Source organism: Zalophus californianus, chromosome 17, assembly GCF_009762305.2.
Source record: "Zalophus californianus isolate mZalCal1 chromosome 17, mZalCal1.pri.v2, whole genome shotgun sequence".
NCBI classification, from domain to species: domain Eukaryota; kingdom Metazoa; phylum Chordata; class Mammalia; order Carnivora; family Otariidae; genus Zalophus; species Zalophus californianus.
In genome coordinates this window covers 767,773-783,795 of record NC_045611.1, presented here as the reverse complement: position 1 = coordinate 783,795, position 16,023 = coordinate 767,773, and the positions used below count along the sequence as shown (strand labels likewise).

At 54.2% G+C, this 16,023-nt stretch overlaps 1 protein-coding gene across 4 annotated transcripts in view; it reads left to right on the top strand.

Moving 5' to 3' along the window:
- ACSF3 (acyl-CoA synthetase family member 3) overlaps positions 1-16,023 on the top strand; it is a 55,286-nt gene that overhangs the window by 10,456 nt on the left and 28,807 nt on the right. For all 4 annotated transcript variants that reach the window (XM_027620011.2, XM_027620010.2, XM_027620014.2 and 1 more), the window contains 2 exons: positions 9,988-10,142; positions 11,179-11,324. In XM_027620011.2, coding sequence (XP_027475812.1) covers positions 9,988-10,142; positions 11,179-11,324 — 301 coding nt within the window. The remainder of the gene's footprint in view (positions 1-9,987; positions 10,143-11,178; positions 11,325-16,023) is intronic.

Below are 16,023 nucleotides of genomic sequence, written 5' to 3'. Positions count from 1 at the left end.
GCCTCCCCAGCACAGCCCTTCGGCTCCAGCCAGGCTTTCTTCAGACTTTCTCAGGAGCCACAGCCATGCTGCCAGGGGTCCCCCAGTCCTCGCCTTGGTTGCACAGGCAGAAAGAGGCAGGGGCAGAGCCCTGGAGACCTAAGCTTCCAGGTGCCCCTTAAACAGAGGGAGAGGCCGCCGCACCCCGACTTGGAGCCCCAGTGGCTGATGGCCGATGCTGGTGGACATTGCGCAAGTCCCCCTGCCCCAGCTCCTGATTTGGGAGTGACATAAGTGCCCCTGGTCGGTGTGGCAGGGATGTCCTTTGGGGCAGCAGTATGAGACCAACCAGGCCTTTTCTTCCCCAAACCACAGACCCAGGAACCACAAAGAAAGAACAGGAAGGAAGCACTGCCCCCCACCCCCCAGCCCAGGCCTGATCTCCCCCCGACCCACCCAGCTAACCTGGACCTGGTACCCTCACAGCCCGCTAACCCAGGCGTCATCCCCAAGGGTGGTGCACGCCCCCTTGCTTGCCTCTGTCCCCCTCACCTTCCCATGCCCCGGCGTCTCTTCCAGTAAGTCTGCCCACAGCCCCGAGGCCCGAGGCCACTGCGCTCCTCGCTGCAGCCCCGCTTCTGACCCTGCCCCTACATTACCACCTCCTGCGCGTTTCTTTTCTCCCCCTAGAATGTCGCCCCTAGAGTGTGTCTAAAGCAATGCAGGGTCCAGGCGTTGTGGGTGAGTGGGTGACGCGTGGGCCTCCCTCACTCCCGCTTCCCCACTTGCTGTGTGGGTAACAAGGGCACACTGGCGGGCGGCAGGCTCACACCCTCTGCACCCCGTCTCACTTTCCTTAACTATCACTGTGAGCATGTGGATTTCTGTCACAGGCATTGGCGGGGGGGGGGGATGGTTTTTGGTTTAGTAAAAGTTTTGGTGTATCAAGTGAAGAATCAGAGCATAAATAGATATAATGTAACACAGTTGTCCACTTAAAATCCATCATGCGGTTCCTTAAAGCAGTAACTTCCCTGCAAAGCTCCAGGTTTGTACACATTTGTGTCTGAACGTCTGTCTGTGCTTTAGCTCGATTTATTTTGTGCATCTGTTAGCAAGATGTATTCTAAGGTATCAGAAAAGCCTCAGGTTTTGGGGGGTTCTGGAAACGCTCAACAATTTTTCCATATAAATTAACAGTGATTGCTTCTTTGCTTTGCACCATTTTGGCTTAGGACAGGTTTCATAGCTTCTATTTAAGAAATCTACGTGAAGTAGGGGCCAGGTTTCTGTAGTGGTGTTAGACGGCCCAGGATCCTGGGTTCCGCAGGTCACCTCACTGAGCCCGGCATGGGCCAGCTGTGGGGTGACCGACTCTCCGTGCCCTGTGATGGGGCCTGGTGAGATGGCAGTGACGTGAGGGCGGGTGGGAAGGTAGGCAGGCCATCGCGGCCTGAAGAACAAAGTGACTGTTGATGAGGCTGTGTCTCTCCCGTGTCTCCGTGGATTCCCTCTGGCCGCGACTCCCCAGGATCTCCACCTCTTGCCGGGGGTGCGGGGAGGGAGCCATTTTTGCCAAAGGCACTGAATCAGAGTGGGGCCGTAGGATCTGCCGGGCAAGGGTGCCCCCCAGAGTCCTGGTCACGTGAGGCCGGGGTTCCCAGTGGGGTCACCACCCCTGCCCAGGACACTGTTCCCTTGGGGTAAACATGCTGCCCCAGGAGACCTGTGGCCCCAGACCAAGTTCATTCTGGGATCTGAGAAATTGGCATCTGGGTGGAGGTGAGGGTGTGTCTTCAGGCTGAACGTGTATCAGGGTGTCTGCAGAGTTGGGGAGGGGGAGCAGAGCCCATGACACACAGGCCTCGGGTGGGAGCCATGGCGTGGGGGCCTCTAGGGTGGGGTGTGCACAGGGGCTGCAGGAGCTGTGTCCTCATTGCCCACTTTTGGCCGGAGCACCTCAAAACACGAGAACCGCTTTCTGTGTTGTTTAAGATTACCAAAAAATGAGTGATGGTTTGATCCTCGGGGTCCCTTCATTAAGCTGGTTGAGCTTTCACTGTGGTCCCCCACCTGCCTAGCAGTCCTGGGACCCGGCCCTGCTTTCCAGTCCTGGTGACACGGCGGGGTGCTGTGGGGACAGAGTGAGGGACAGAGGTGCCTGGACCCCTCACAAGGCTGCATCTGTGGTGGGAGGCACCCCGACTCGCTCAGTTAGAAAGCTCACAGGGCTTCCTGTGTGCCGCCGGATTTGGGAACCGCTGCCTGACCTGCTGGGACAGCTCAGCTCAGAGCGGGGCTGTGCGGTCTGGCTGCCTCAGAAGTGCTGTCGCTCGCGAGAGGCAGGGCCTGGGGAGGCTTGTTCTCTGCACGGAATCCCCAGGGGGACGATTTTGAGTTCCCGGAGGAGCTGGGACAGCGTGGAGGAGACTCTGCTGTTGGAAATGTCGTGTTTTGGGACAGCAGTTCCCCTTTTGCTGACTTGGGTAAGTCCCAAGACGGGCATCAGGAGGTGGCATCTGGGTAGATGACGTGTGTGCTGGGGGTCGGCAGCACCCCTTTGTGTGGCTGACCACGTGCTCCATCCTTCCTTTAGCCTTGTGTGCGAAGCCCGGCCTGGCCAGGACCACGACGCCCCAGAGCGGATGCTAGCCCGTGGGGCCTGTCCCCCCTCCTCCGGTGCCAGGCAGCCTGGGAGGGAGGAAGCCCCTCACGGTGTCTGCCCCGGGAGGTGGGAGTCTGTGCCGTCGTGTGTCTTCTTGTCCAAGCGCTCCTGGCAGTGGGCGAGCCCTGGGGGCAGAACGAGGCCTGGCCGCTCCGAGGGTGTTATCAGGGCTCCTCAGGCCGGAAGGCGGCCGGGTCTGCGCACAGGCCAGCCACACGTGCAAGTGCCACGTGGCGTCGGGCAGCTTCTCCTCAGCCAGATCAGGACAGCCACACTTTTCGGCCACCCTCCTCCCAAGGCCACACCTTCCCCAGTGACAGGCACAGCGCCAATTCGGCAGACCCACGTGTTTTTACAAGCCAGTGGGTAGTAGGAGGCTGCACAGAATTTCCAGCAAATCAGCGTTCCAGAGCTTGGAAGGGACCTGCAGGCTTAGTCCAGATCACTGCCGTGGTGTGTAGGGGGACAGAGCTGTGGGCCCGGGTCAAGGTCCTGGCTGCACCTGGGCTGTAAGGGCCCCGTCAGGCAGCCATCCCGTCCCCTTGGATTCCCTGTCGTTGCTGGGCTCGCCGTTCAGTACCCCGTGATTTGGAGCCATTAGGTCTATTTCTTCTGCACTCAGTGGCAGGAGGAAGTGTGGATTGCAGGAAGCTCTCCACGCCCACATTTTATCTTCACTTCTCATTTCTCTGCTCAGTAATAAGAGTGTGGGGGTCATGTTCACCTAAGTGAACTTCCTCAGTCATCCTGAATGTTGATTGAACATCAATTCTTAGTATGTTCTTGCTAATAAATAATAGTTCACTTCTTTGCTTGTGAAGAATTGTACAATATCAGTTTTAGGGGCTTTAGAGAGATAACCTAATCGAACCCCCTTCATCAAGTCTTAAAACTTTTTGAAGTAGGTTATGTTTCAGACACCTGCGAGAGCGATGAACGCCCCGTGTGCCATCACCTGGCCTCGGCAGCTCCTGACTCAGGGTCATTCTTGTTTTAGCTGGAAATATCTCTCCTGCATCAGGAGTCATTTGAAAGGAATCCCAGATATCGGATGATTTCTGCATCTCTCAAAGCTAAGGATGCTTTTCTTAGAATTGCGATGGCACCGTCATCACAGGGAGTACTGAGCAAGAACTCCCGCTGTCACGTGTCACGGGCAGTGTCCTCACTGCCGGGGCGGCCTGTAGTCTCCAGTGTGTTGGGACTGGATCCGAATGATGCCCCGCCTCCTACTTGGTGCAGACACCACCTGTGTGGCTCCACCTGCAGGCTCCCCTCTGTGCTTTCCTGGCATTTTGTGTTTAAGAAATCAGGTTGTGTGTCCTTTTGCGGGTTGCGTCCTCACAGTGTCATTTAACACCGTCATGTTTCCATGTCCCCTGTACCCCCTGAGACCTGGTGGCTGGATGGAGAGATGAGTTTCAGGGTTTCTGTTTTGTTGTGGTGAGGGGGGAGACTTCCCAGTAGTGGGTGTCGTCCCGCAGGGGCACCTGCTGTCGACACTCACTGATGCTCACTGCCTAGAGCTGTTAGGACTCGGGGTCTGTACAGCGGGGATGTTTACTTTCGTTGACGATAGTTTACGTACGTTCAGTTGTATGTACATCAGGCATGTGCAGCATCTGCCTTTATGTCTGTGACCCCCTGTGCAGCTGCTGTCTGCACCCAGATGAGCACAGAAGACATTCTCATCACCCCAGAAGGTCCTCTCCTGCCTCAGTACCGCACCCCACCCCTGCTCCCACCAGAGCTAATGCTGGCCCAGCTCCCGGCGCTGTGAGTGCATCCCGCGTGCTCCTCATGTGAATGAACTCAACAGCACGTGCTCTCCCGTGGCCTTCAGCTCATTGCTCTCTACTGAGGTGCGTTCTTTTGCTGCAGTGCTTGTCACTTTGTCTTTTGTGTAGCTGTGTCATGTCCCATGGCTTATCCCTGCTGCCACAGAAGACGTGCTGTTGTTTCCAGTTTGGGGGACATTATCATCAGGATCTTTCTGTGGACGCCTCTCCTGGATCTGTACCTGTCGGTGCTGGACACCCACTGGGCTGGACACGGCTTCAATTGTGGTGAAACCGTGACAGACTTCTCCAAGGCGGCTGTGTATTTTATCCCCACCAGCAGGGGGTGCGGGCTGCTCCACATTCTCGCCCACACTTGGTAATGTCAGTCACACTCAGTATGCGTGTGTGTTTTCACTTCCTTTTGTTGAGATGTGGTGCACGTGCAGTGCACCCCACAGATCTCAGTCATTCACCGTGTTGTGGCGAATGTGCATGTGTGGCGCACACGCCAGGTCAGGATATAAAACGTTCCCAGCCCACCAGAAGTTCTGTTGTGCCTCATTCCAGCCACCTCGTCGAATTTTATTACTCTAAGGCAGTTGATCTGTTTCTGAACCTTGCACGTGATGGACCACAGCGACTATACTCCTGTGTCTCATGCTGTCCCCATAATATCTTTGACATTCATCCACATTCACGTGACAGCAGCTAATTCTTTCTCATCACCAAGGGTACCACTGCTGTTCATCCGTTTTCCTGTTGGTGGACATTTGGGTGGTGTCCATTTTGGCTTTATGAGTAAAGCTACTGGGAACATTCCATGGAAGCGTTTTTGCAGACGTGTATTTTCATTTCTTTGGGGTAAATACCCAGCAGTAGGATTACTGGGTCGTGGAGTCGTGTGTGTTTGACTTTGAGAAACTGCCGAACTCTGGTTTCTGTTCTTTGCTTCCATCAGCAGCGACAAGGTCGCCAAAGCTCCAACCCTGCCAATGCTCAGTTGTTCGGGCTTTTTCCATTCCAGTCACCCTCCTGCGTGTGCAGTGCTACCTCATTTTTATTATAAAATTTGCCTTTCTCTTAAGCACTTTTTCGTGTGCTTGTTGGTCACTCAAAGATCTTTTTAAATTGAGCTTTTTGTTATTGATCTGTAAGCGTTCTTTATATATTTTGGATAAAAGGCCTTTGTCAGAATTACATATTTTGAATCTTTCTCCAGTCTGGTTTTTGTTTCACAAACCAGTATCTTTTTTAACGGTATCTTGTGGTACAGAGAATTTTTACTTTTGTAACACTGATTTGGCAGCAGTAATGGTGTAGACATCATTGACTTATTCACAGTCTTGGGGAAAGCATTAACATTTCACAGTTAGGTGTGATGCTAGCTGTTGGTTTTGTGGATGCCGTATGTTAGCTCAAGGAAGTACCCAGGGCCTCCTTGTCTGCGGAGAGATCTTACCTTAGAGGGGTAGAGTATTACAGACAGCCGTGTCTGCTGTGGTGATCACACGGCATCTGCCCCTTTATTTATTTATTATTTATCTGTTTCCCCCTGTAGTCTGCTAATGCAGTTACATACGCTGATTAAAGTCTTTCATGTTTCTATCTTCCTCACCTTGCAGCCCTGCAGCAGACTTCCTAAGGTTGGGATGTATTGTCCTTTTATATACTGCTAGATGAGATTTGCTGATATTTTGCTTAGGCTTTTGCATGTGTGTTCATGAGGAGTGCAGGTCTGCAGCTCTCTTGGGACCTCCTTGCTGGGCTCCTGTGTCGACACATGCTCCCCTTGTGAAGGGCTTCTGCCTCCCTGGGCATGTTGGTGTAAGGCTGAGGCTGTTCTTTCTTTGAATGTTTGCTCGAGCTCATGGTGGAAGCCATCTGGGCCAGACCTCTCCAGCAAGGCTTTTAATTAAGGGTTCAATTTCTTTAACAGATGCAAGACTTACAATATTTATATTTTGTTTCTTCTGTCAGTTTTGGTAGGTTTTTGTTTTTAAAGGAAATTGTCCATTTCATCACAATTGTGAAATTCACTGTAGCTCCTAAGTTCTCTCCTTGTGCTTTCAGTGCCTCCGGGATCTGTGGTGATGTCTCCTTTAGCTGTGACATGGGTGCTTTATGTTTCCCTTCTGTTCTCTTGGTCACTCTTGTGTCGAAGGCTTTTCTCTAAGGCACCTGTGCTTTCTGTCTTTGCCCTCTGTTCTTTATTCCTTCCTTTATCTTCACGACGAGCTGTCACTGTTGTTGCTTTAAGCAGTCAGGAGTCCGTAACTTCTACAGTGATTCCCAGGACTTTGCTTCTGCGACACTCCCCATGTCCTCCTTCAGGTCTGTGCCCCTCTCGCTCGCCAGTCTCCAGCTTGTTTCCCTCGAGTGTTCGTATTGTGTCTTTCTTGCAGCTCTGTCAAGGTGTAACTCGCATACTGTGAAAGTCACTATTGTAAATGATTCAGTGATTCTTCATAAATCTAGAGTTGTCTACCATTGTCTCACTCCCTGCTCCCATGCCATCCCTGGCGACCGCCATCTGCCTCTGTCTCTGCACAGTCCCTTTCCTGGATGCTGCATGGATACAGAGTCATGGAGCTTGGAGTGTTTTATGTCTGGCTTCCTTCTTTCTGCAAAACAGCTCTGAGTTTCACCCGTGTTGTAGCATGTGGAACAGTGGTTGCTTTTTTGTTCCTGAAGAGCACCCCGTTGTGTGGCTACACGTGCTCTGTTTGCCCATGAACCGTCTGAGGGGCCACGGGTTGCTTCCAGTTTTTTTCTGTTAAGAATCATGCTGCTGTGAAAATTTGCACCCAAATGCTTGTGTGGACATGTTTTCATTTACCTTACAGAGATGTGCAGGAAAAGAATTGTCAGATTGTAGGGCAAGTTTATGTTTCGTATTTTAAGAAACTGGCAAACTGTTTTCCACATGGGCTGTTGTTTACACTCTCACCAGCAGTATGCAAGGACCCTAGTCTCTCAGGGTCTCTCCACATCAGCGCCAGCCCTTGTTGCTCTTTTAAGTTCTTATTACGGTCATTCTAGTAGATACAAGGTAAGTTCTCCTGTGGCTCAATTTGCATTTCCTTTTCTTTTTTAAGATTTATTTGAGAGAGAGCATCAGCAGGGTGGGGGGGAGGGAGAGAGAATCTGAAGCAGACTCCACGCTGAGCACAGAACTCGAGGTGGGGCTTGATCCCAGGACCCTGAGATCACGACCCGAGCCGAAACCAAGAGTCAAGAGGCTTAACCGACTGTGCCACCCAGGTGCCCTTCAGTTTGCATTTCTTTAATAACCAGTGATGTTGAGCATTTTTTCACATGGTTGCATCGGCATCCATATATCTTCCTTGGTGAACTATTTAGAACTTTTGCCCATTTTTGCATTGGGTTATTTGTCTTACCGAGTTGTAAGCATTCTTTATATATTCTGGATATAAGTCTTTCGTCAGATAGATGGTTTGCAAATATTTTCTCCCAGTCTGGCTTGTCTCTTCATTTTCTTAATGGTATCTTCTGAAACACATGCTTCTAGTATTGATGAAATCCATTGTATCAGTTAATTTCATAGACCATGCTTTTGGTGTGATAACTGAGAAATCTTTGCTCAACCAAGATCATGAAGATTTTTTCCTAGAAGTTTTATAGTTTGAGCTCCTGCATTTAAGTCTCTGATTCACCTTGGGTTAATTTTTGTATGTGGCAAAGGTCTAAAATTCATCCTTTTGCAGGTGGGTGTTCAGTTGTCCTAGCACTGTCTGTTTAAAAGATTATTCTTTCCCCAGCTAAAGTGAGGGTTCTCTTCTGTCAAAAACCAATTTGCCATGGGGCGCTTGGGTGGCGCAGTCAGCTGAACGTCCAATTCTTGGTTTTGGCTCAGGTCATGATTTCAGTGTCGTGAGATTGAGCCCCACATCGGGCTCCACGCTCAGCACAGAGTCTGCTTCTCTCTCGCTCTCCCTCTGCCCCTCCCCCCACACTCGCTCGCTCCACTCTGTCTCTTAAGATAGACGGATACATAGAATCTTTACAAACATACAAACAGTGGGCCGTGCATGTGTTGGTTTATTCTGGGCTCCAGTCAGTCCATTGGTCTGGGGGTCTGGGCTCCCACCCACACCACGCTGCAGTGGTCACTCTTGCTTTAGAGCAAGTTCGAGAGTTGAGAGGTGTGAGTCCTCCACACTTATTCTCCCTTTTCACACTTGTTCTGACCCTTTTGGGTCTTTACCCTTCCATGCGAGTGCTGGGTCAGCTTGTCAGTTTCTGCAACCAGAGCTTATTGGAGTTTTGGGGGGGCGCATGTTGATGCTGCAGCTCAGGTGGGGTAGACGCGCTGCCTCGTTTGTGTTGAGGCCACGAGCCCACAGACGTGGAGTGTCCCTGCCAGGCCCAGAGCTATGCTGTGCTGGTCCTTCCTCGGTCGCCCGCAGGTCGCTCACCGTGCCCAGTCTCCTGTCTCATCCCATCCCCCTTCGGCATGGACCTTTTCCGTGAGCCCGTGTCTCACTGCTTCTGTCCTTTCTTCGGTGCCACCCCATCCGTGTCTCAGTCTGTCCAGTGAATTCATGACTTCAGATAATACGTCTCCTGTTTTGTAATGGTTCTTTTTTGTATTTCCACTTCTCCAGTGAAATCCTTGATTTTCCCTCATTTTGTTCATCTTTTCTTCTAAATTCCATAGGCCTGTTTGTGGTAATTACCTGACTTCCTTGTCTGATAATTCCAACATCTGGATCTTCTGAGGGTCTGGTTCTGTTGACTTTTTCTCCCTGATTATGGGTCACCTTTTCCCATTTCCCTACATGCTTTGCAATGTGGGGGGTGCTAATTGTTGTTGTTAAAAGAATGGTATTATTTCCCCTGAGAGATACGCCTGCCTCCACACAGCCCTTGCACTTAAGGTCAGGGTGTGTGGAACTGGCCCCTCAAACACGGGGCAAGGTCTGTGTGTGTTCAGGGTGCTGAGGTTCAGTCTGTGCGCATCCTGACCAGAGGCTTACCTGGCAGCACAGTGGTGAAGACACCACAGAATGCAGGTGCCGAGCCAGCTTTTCTTAAGGACCGGGGGTAACACCCAAGCTCTGCAACCAGTGAGGCACTTGGAGCATCTTTATATTAACACAGGAAGCATCGGTTACCAAATGAAATAAAAATTCACATGATATTTTCTGACATAATCTCCGTCTCTGCGTGTCTGCTAGAGCCAGGCCCCACGCTGACCCACAGGCTCACGGGCGCCACTTGGGAGAGTGTGAGGTGCGCCCTCTCTCCTGACGCAGACGCAAGGCCGGAGCTGTGCCCCTGCTCTCTGCCTATGGGGCTGTCCCTCCTCACAGATCACCCTGCAGCCAGACGTCAGCGTCCCCGACAGGGGGACTCCTACGGGAAAGGCCAGGGGCTGTGTCACCCAAGGGACACGTCCTGTAGTGGGAGCCACGTACGGGCCTTATAAAGCTGAAGGAAGGGAGAGGTCTCCGTCAAGAGAACCGTGCCGGAGTCAGACGTGTCTGGACGCGTCTGAGCGTGTGCGTGTTTCCTCACGTCTCCCTCCTTTTTCCTTTCTAGGTTTGGGAAAAGCTCTTAGGTTGTGAAACTCCACGGGTTAATGTATTTATGGCAGTGCCTACAATCTACGCCAAGCTGATGGATTATTATGACAGACATTTCACCCAGCCTCATGTCCAGGATTTTGTCCGTGCAGTTTGTGAAGAGAAAATTAGGTAAATGGAAACAGTCCACGCTCCTGCCCAGAAAGCCTTAAAGATCAACTAATATCACATGTTTAGTAAAACAGTCCCAAGTTATAGGAAGCAGTATTTTCCACCCCCTCTGGTGGATAGAGTGAGCTGTGTTTTCTGCGTGTCCATCTGTATTCTGTCTCTGTGAGTCTGTCCAGATGCATCTGTCTCTGTCAATCTGTCTCTGTCTGTCTTGTGGTCCAGTTGGAAGGATGAGAGCTCGCCCCCTGTCCGTTCTGGCCCTCAAGCCCCCCGTCCCCCCGCGGAGCACGCCCACCCCTGCCCTGCCCCTCCCAGACCTGCTGACAAACACCCTTCCTGACAGACATGCGCTGGATCTTCCGGGCCCTTCCATGGCATGAGGCTTGTTCTGCTTTGTCTCACGACCCTGCAGACACAGCATGCTTCTCCCTGATTTTCGCTCAGGGGTGAGCCCCTGAGAGAGTGCACACCCAAGTCGGGGGCTTGGTGAGTTTTCACAGGACCGGGGACATGTGACAGGCTATCTGAGGCAAGCACAGCCTTTCATGGCACACGGAGCGAGCTGCTTGGCCAGCGTGAACGGGACACTCAGTGTGGTGCGTGTGCGTTGGGCCAAAGTGACAGATATCACCCCCGTGAGCCCGCCAGCTGCAGCTGTGGGCTATCTCCTTGCGTCTGCCTCTCCTGCACCTTAGACCTGGAAGCAGTTCATCCACAAACCAAATTCTTACTAGTGTTGCTGTGATTTAGGGTTGTTTGTAGACAGCACATTAGTCGTGTGCAAAGCATGCCTCCAAAGACCCTAGAATTATTTTTTTACTTCAGTAACCTGTTCCTTTTGAAGACCTGTTTTACTCTAAGATGGACCCAACAAATTCTTTTTAAGAGAACAGAGTTAAAATTTAGCCCCCGACTGGCATTTTCTCGTGAGCTCGAGGTACTGGTGTTGACTGAAGAATGCCCTGTGTGTCTGGTTTTCGTTGTCCGGCCGAGGGCCGCCTCCGAGAAGCTAAGGCCGCCTCTGTTGTGCTGGTAGGTTGATGGTTTCGGGATCGGCTGCCCTGCCCCTGCCTGTGCTGGAGAAGTGGCAGGACATCACAGGCCACACTCTGCTGGAGCGGTACGGGATGACGGAGATCGGCATGGCCCTGTCCAACCCCCTGACCGCCACTCGCGTGCCAGGTATGAGCAGCCCCTGCCGGCTGTGTCCTCTCTGCCCCAAGGCCTCAGCTGGGCTGGGCCGGGGAGGACACTGCCCTGCTGGGCCAGAGAACTTCCTTGGGGCGCCAGCCAGGTGGCTGTGGCCTGTCCCCTGTGGGCACTCAACGTTTCTCCCAAGTGGCCAGTCAGGGAGAGGACAGAGAGGTGTTCTGGATACCAGCGTCCTTCCCAGGTGACAAGTGAGAAGCACGGGATCGATCAGGACCCGTGTGCTCAGTAGTGTGCCTCCCGGGGCGGGCGCTGCTTCCATGCAGACCGCAGGGGCCCCTGCCCGAGCCTCCCGTGCAGGCACCCGGAGCCGTGCGGGGTGTTGGGGCAGCGGGTGAGAGGGCCCTCCATGTGTCTGGGTGACCTGCAGCTGCAGACAGCTTCCCGCCCTGGGCTTACCATCAGCCTTCTCTAAGACGTTCCATCTGACTTTAGCTCAGACTTGCACATCCGGGCTGCCAGCAGAGCCCAGGCCTGAGGTGTGGATGTGCTCTGCTCTGACCTCGGCGCTCTCCCAGTCATGGGACATTCCCTCCTCTGGGCCCACAACACAGGAGAGAGCCCGTTAGAAGTAATAGCAAAACAACTCCGGCTCTATGATTATATCCCTGCATCCGTTTATCTTGCACATACGGTGGAGTTCACCCTTCCCACATTCAGTTCTGTGAGGTTTTGAAAACACACGTAGCCGACTACACGCTTGAGACACGGAAGGGTCTGACAGCTCAGACCGTCCCCTTCTGTGCGCTCAGCACCTCCTCCCCCCAGGCCAGGCAAGCACGCACCTGTTTTCCCTTCTTGTACTTGTGCTTTTTCTGGAATGTCGTACAATGAATCCTACAGGACGTGGCCCTTTGGGTCTTTTAGCGGGATGTGTCCGAGACTCATCCATGTGGGCACAGGTTCCTTTCCCTTGCTGAGTAGAATTCCCCGGTGTGGGCAGGCCACTGTTTCTTAGCCTGCTGCCCCACCGAAGGACACTGGGTTGTGTCTGGTTTGGGACAGTTATGGCTGTTGTACATATTCGTGTGCAGCTTCTCTGCGAACATGTGCCTTTATTTCTCATGGGTCATACCCAGAGTGGGGTTGGTGGTCAGAAGGTAGGTGAGTACTAGACTTCCCCAGAAGTGGCCAGACTCTGTCCAGAGCAGCCCCTGATGCAGGGGTGACAGAGGCTTTAGGCAACCACACAAGCTGTCGGGGGCCACATGGCTGGTGTGTGACGGAGTGGATGTTCATACTGTGGCACCGGGACACCCGCTTTGCCATGAGCACAGCAGCGTGACCCAGTTTGGGGGAAGAGAGAGGGGCACAGATGCATGGGGAACCTTCTGGTTCATTAGAAGAGCAAACACAAGACCAGGAGCCAGGGTAGGATGGAGGGCACAAGGGAGGCCCAGCTGGGGGCTCACCCAGGTGGTGGAGGGAGAACCCCCAGGTGAGCGGAGAAAGCAGAGGTCAGGTGACGGTCCCCAACTGACCTGGCCTTTTCCAGCCCCCATGAGGAAGGTAGAACGTGAAGGCTCTGAACCCCACGGACACTTTGAGGAACAGGAGGGTGTGGGTGTAGTCGCTCTTCCTACCGTGGGGGTCAGATACCCGTGACCTTGTCTGTAAGGCAGGCCTCCAGCAGTCGAGACCAATGCTGGTTCTTTGGTTTGGAAAAAGGCAAAGTGTCATTGTTTCTGGAGAAACTGGTAGAGGGCTTTCCTTGGCACCTTCAGTCCCATCTGTGCGCCTTGACGCCTGGGCTGGGCTCACAGTGCACTTGGGACGCGGCCAACCACCCCGGGCCCCACGCCTGCTTCCAGCTCAGGGTCGCTGCAGGCCGGCCCCTCCCTTCTGGCTGCCTGCACGGCCTCTGAGCGTTGCTCTCACGGTCACTGCAGTGACCGCCAGGATCCATTTTTGAAAGTCCTCCAAAGCTGACGGGGCACACAGGGCAAGGCCAGCCTTGAAAGAGGGACCTGCTGCACGAAGAGGGTGGTGTGTCAGGCCCTGGGTCGGATCTTCCGACTGTTCCATCTCTGCGTCCCTGGCGGTTACCATGAAGGGGGATGAATAATTCATGTCCTGGCACTGCTGGGCCTAATCACACTCTAATTGGAGGTGGAGATCAGAGGCACTGATGGCTCCTGCAGGGGGCTCCGTGGAGCGCTGACAGGAGCTCCAGGACCTTATCAGCCTGTTCCCGTTCTCCTGGGGCCAGCTGCAGAGCTGCCTCCCTCCCTGGATGCTGGACAGAGCCACAGGCCAAGTACAGTTATCTGGGAAGAGCCGACAGCGGTCTCAAAGGGATGCAGAAGAAGGACATGCACTTTTGACTGTGGCCGGCACTGCCGCCCAGGGGGACACTGGCAGGGGACGCCGTCCCTGCGGGTGCAGGAGGGGACTCTGCTGCTAGTGGACCCTGCTCTGTCTGGCCAGCTCGGGCGGGGTGGCTGTGGTTTGGGGCCACAGCTGCCCCATGCAGACGGCAGCGTCTTCTCTGGGTAGACCTCACCCCACAGTACCTCCGGCCTGTGAAGCTGGAGTTGTTGTCGGTGCCTGGAGATTTTAGTCATATTGTTGTGTTTGACGCTGTAATTAAGCACGATTCTGCCAGCACTTCCACGAGATCGTAATGGCTGGCAGCAGTCACTGTTGAGATGGAGAACAGGCCAGAGAGGAGCAGGAGGAAGCTGCTTTTTAAAGAATATTCGAAGGAGAAAGCGGTGGATTGAAAGGAGGGGAGGGCGATGGTGGCCGGGGAGGCTGGTGTTTTCGTTGAGGCGGACGGTTATGGGACCCTCTTCTGGTGCGAAGTACGCACTGGGTTCCTGCCCCCATACCTGGCACAGAGCTCCTGGAACCCTCGGGATTTCCTAGATGATCGGCGCCACCACGGGGTCTTAGCTGTTCACGGAAGCCCCTTCCCGAACACCTGAGTCTGTGCTCATGAGAGGAGCTTGGGAAAGCCCCTGAGGGTGGGGCTGGGACCGACCTGCGATTGGAGGGGTGGAAGCTTTGGGGAGGGGAGAGGGGCAATGGGCTGAGTCAGTGGCCGGTGGCTTCATCAGTCATGGGACCTCCATAAAAACCATAAAAACCCTGTGGACGCTGGTGCACAGAGGAGGTGCTGGGGGTGGTGCCTTGGGGGCCGGGAGCTCGGGGACCCCCCCTTCCTGGGCATCTCTTCCATCTGCTGTTCGAGTCATGACCTTCATAAGAAGGGGGTGGTAGGAAACAGTGCTTTGCTGGGTTCTGTGAGCCGCTCCAGCAGATTATTGAGCCCAACGAGGGGGTCATGGGAAGCTCCAATCTGTAGCCGAGCCAGACAGTTGTGAGTCATCTGGGGACACACCACTGTGACTGGCTCGGAAGCCGGCGATGTCGGGTGGAGCCCTTGACCTTCTCCAGCAGCCACTGCAGGCGGCTGCAGGCGGCTGGAGGCAGCCCGGGCCACACACCTGCCCTGTGGCCCCAGGGCCTGGAGGGAGCCTCTGCTTGCTTCCCTCCGGGGATGGGAACATGAGAGCAGGGTTCATCCTTCAGGAGGCAGCACTGGGAGGGCTCGGGGCCAAGCAAGGGTCACACTGCTGCAGAGCTCAGCAGGAAAGGGGAGGAAGAGCCAGCTTTTATTTCTGAGTGAGGCCAGGGGTCCTGCTGAAGCTTCTGTATTGAAGTTGATGAGCAATCGTTCTTCCCGAATCCTTGCCAAGTACTCGTGGGGCTCTTTGCCTCTGGCAGGCACCTGACCAGCCTCAGGAGGTAGTCAGCCGATGACAGTATTTGGTGTTTTCTCTGTGTCGAGGCTCCTCACCCTGGGGCAGCAGCAAGAAAGCATTGTCTTGTCAGGGCCAGCGGCAGCCCCGTGCAGCTGGTGGGGCTGGTGGGGTCCGCACGGCCCGTCTGAGCATCCTCCTGGCTGGCCTCTCCGTCTGCTGCACTCCATCTGCCTTCTCCCTTGAACCTGTTCTGTGGCTTTAACACGTTTTCGTCATGAATCACGACCACACACTGTAGTCACTGAGGACTAACACCGAGGGCAGCCTGCTGAGGTCCGGCCATAACGCACCAGCAGGTGGGAGTAGTGTGAGGACCTCGGACCCTGGCCCGCCACCGAGCCGCGTGTCTGTCAGCCCTTCTGCACAGGCCCAAGGCCTGGGGAGAGCAGCGTACACAAGGGAGGAGTTAAGCTTGTTGCTGAAAAGAATCCACAAGGAAAGGGACCATTCATTTAATCTAGAAAAGGAAAGGAGCTCGAGGTCACCTGGAAAGCGTGTCTAGACCGTGTGTGGAGTGGCATCTGGTCTTCACTGGCCTGTGCTGAGCCAGGCCAGAAGCAGGGCTCGAGGGGCCGGGCTCACAGGCCAGTTCTCGTATCTGGTCCCCGTGTCTCATTTGCACACCGGAGATGAAACTCCCTGGCTTCCCGGCTGGCATCTCGAGTGTCCTGGTGCCTGTGTGGCCACAGGCTGTGAGCAGATGCACCGCCAGAGGACTGGGGAGGGCCCACGTCCCAGACTCCATGGGAAAAGTCTGGAGCAGGTAGATCCACACAGATCCATGCAGGCAAGGGTCGGGGGGTCGGGGGGTCGGGGGTAGAGGAGCTGCTGATGGCTCAGGTTTCCTTCCGGGTGATGGAAAGTTCTGGAACTGGATGGCAGTGATGGTTGCCCAGCATTGTGAA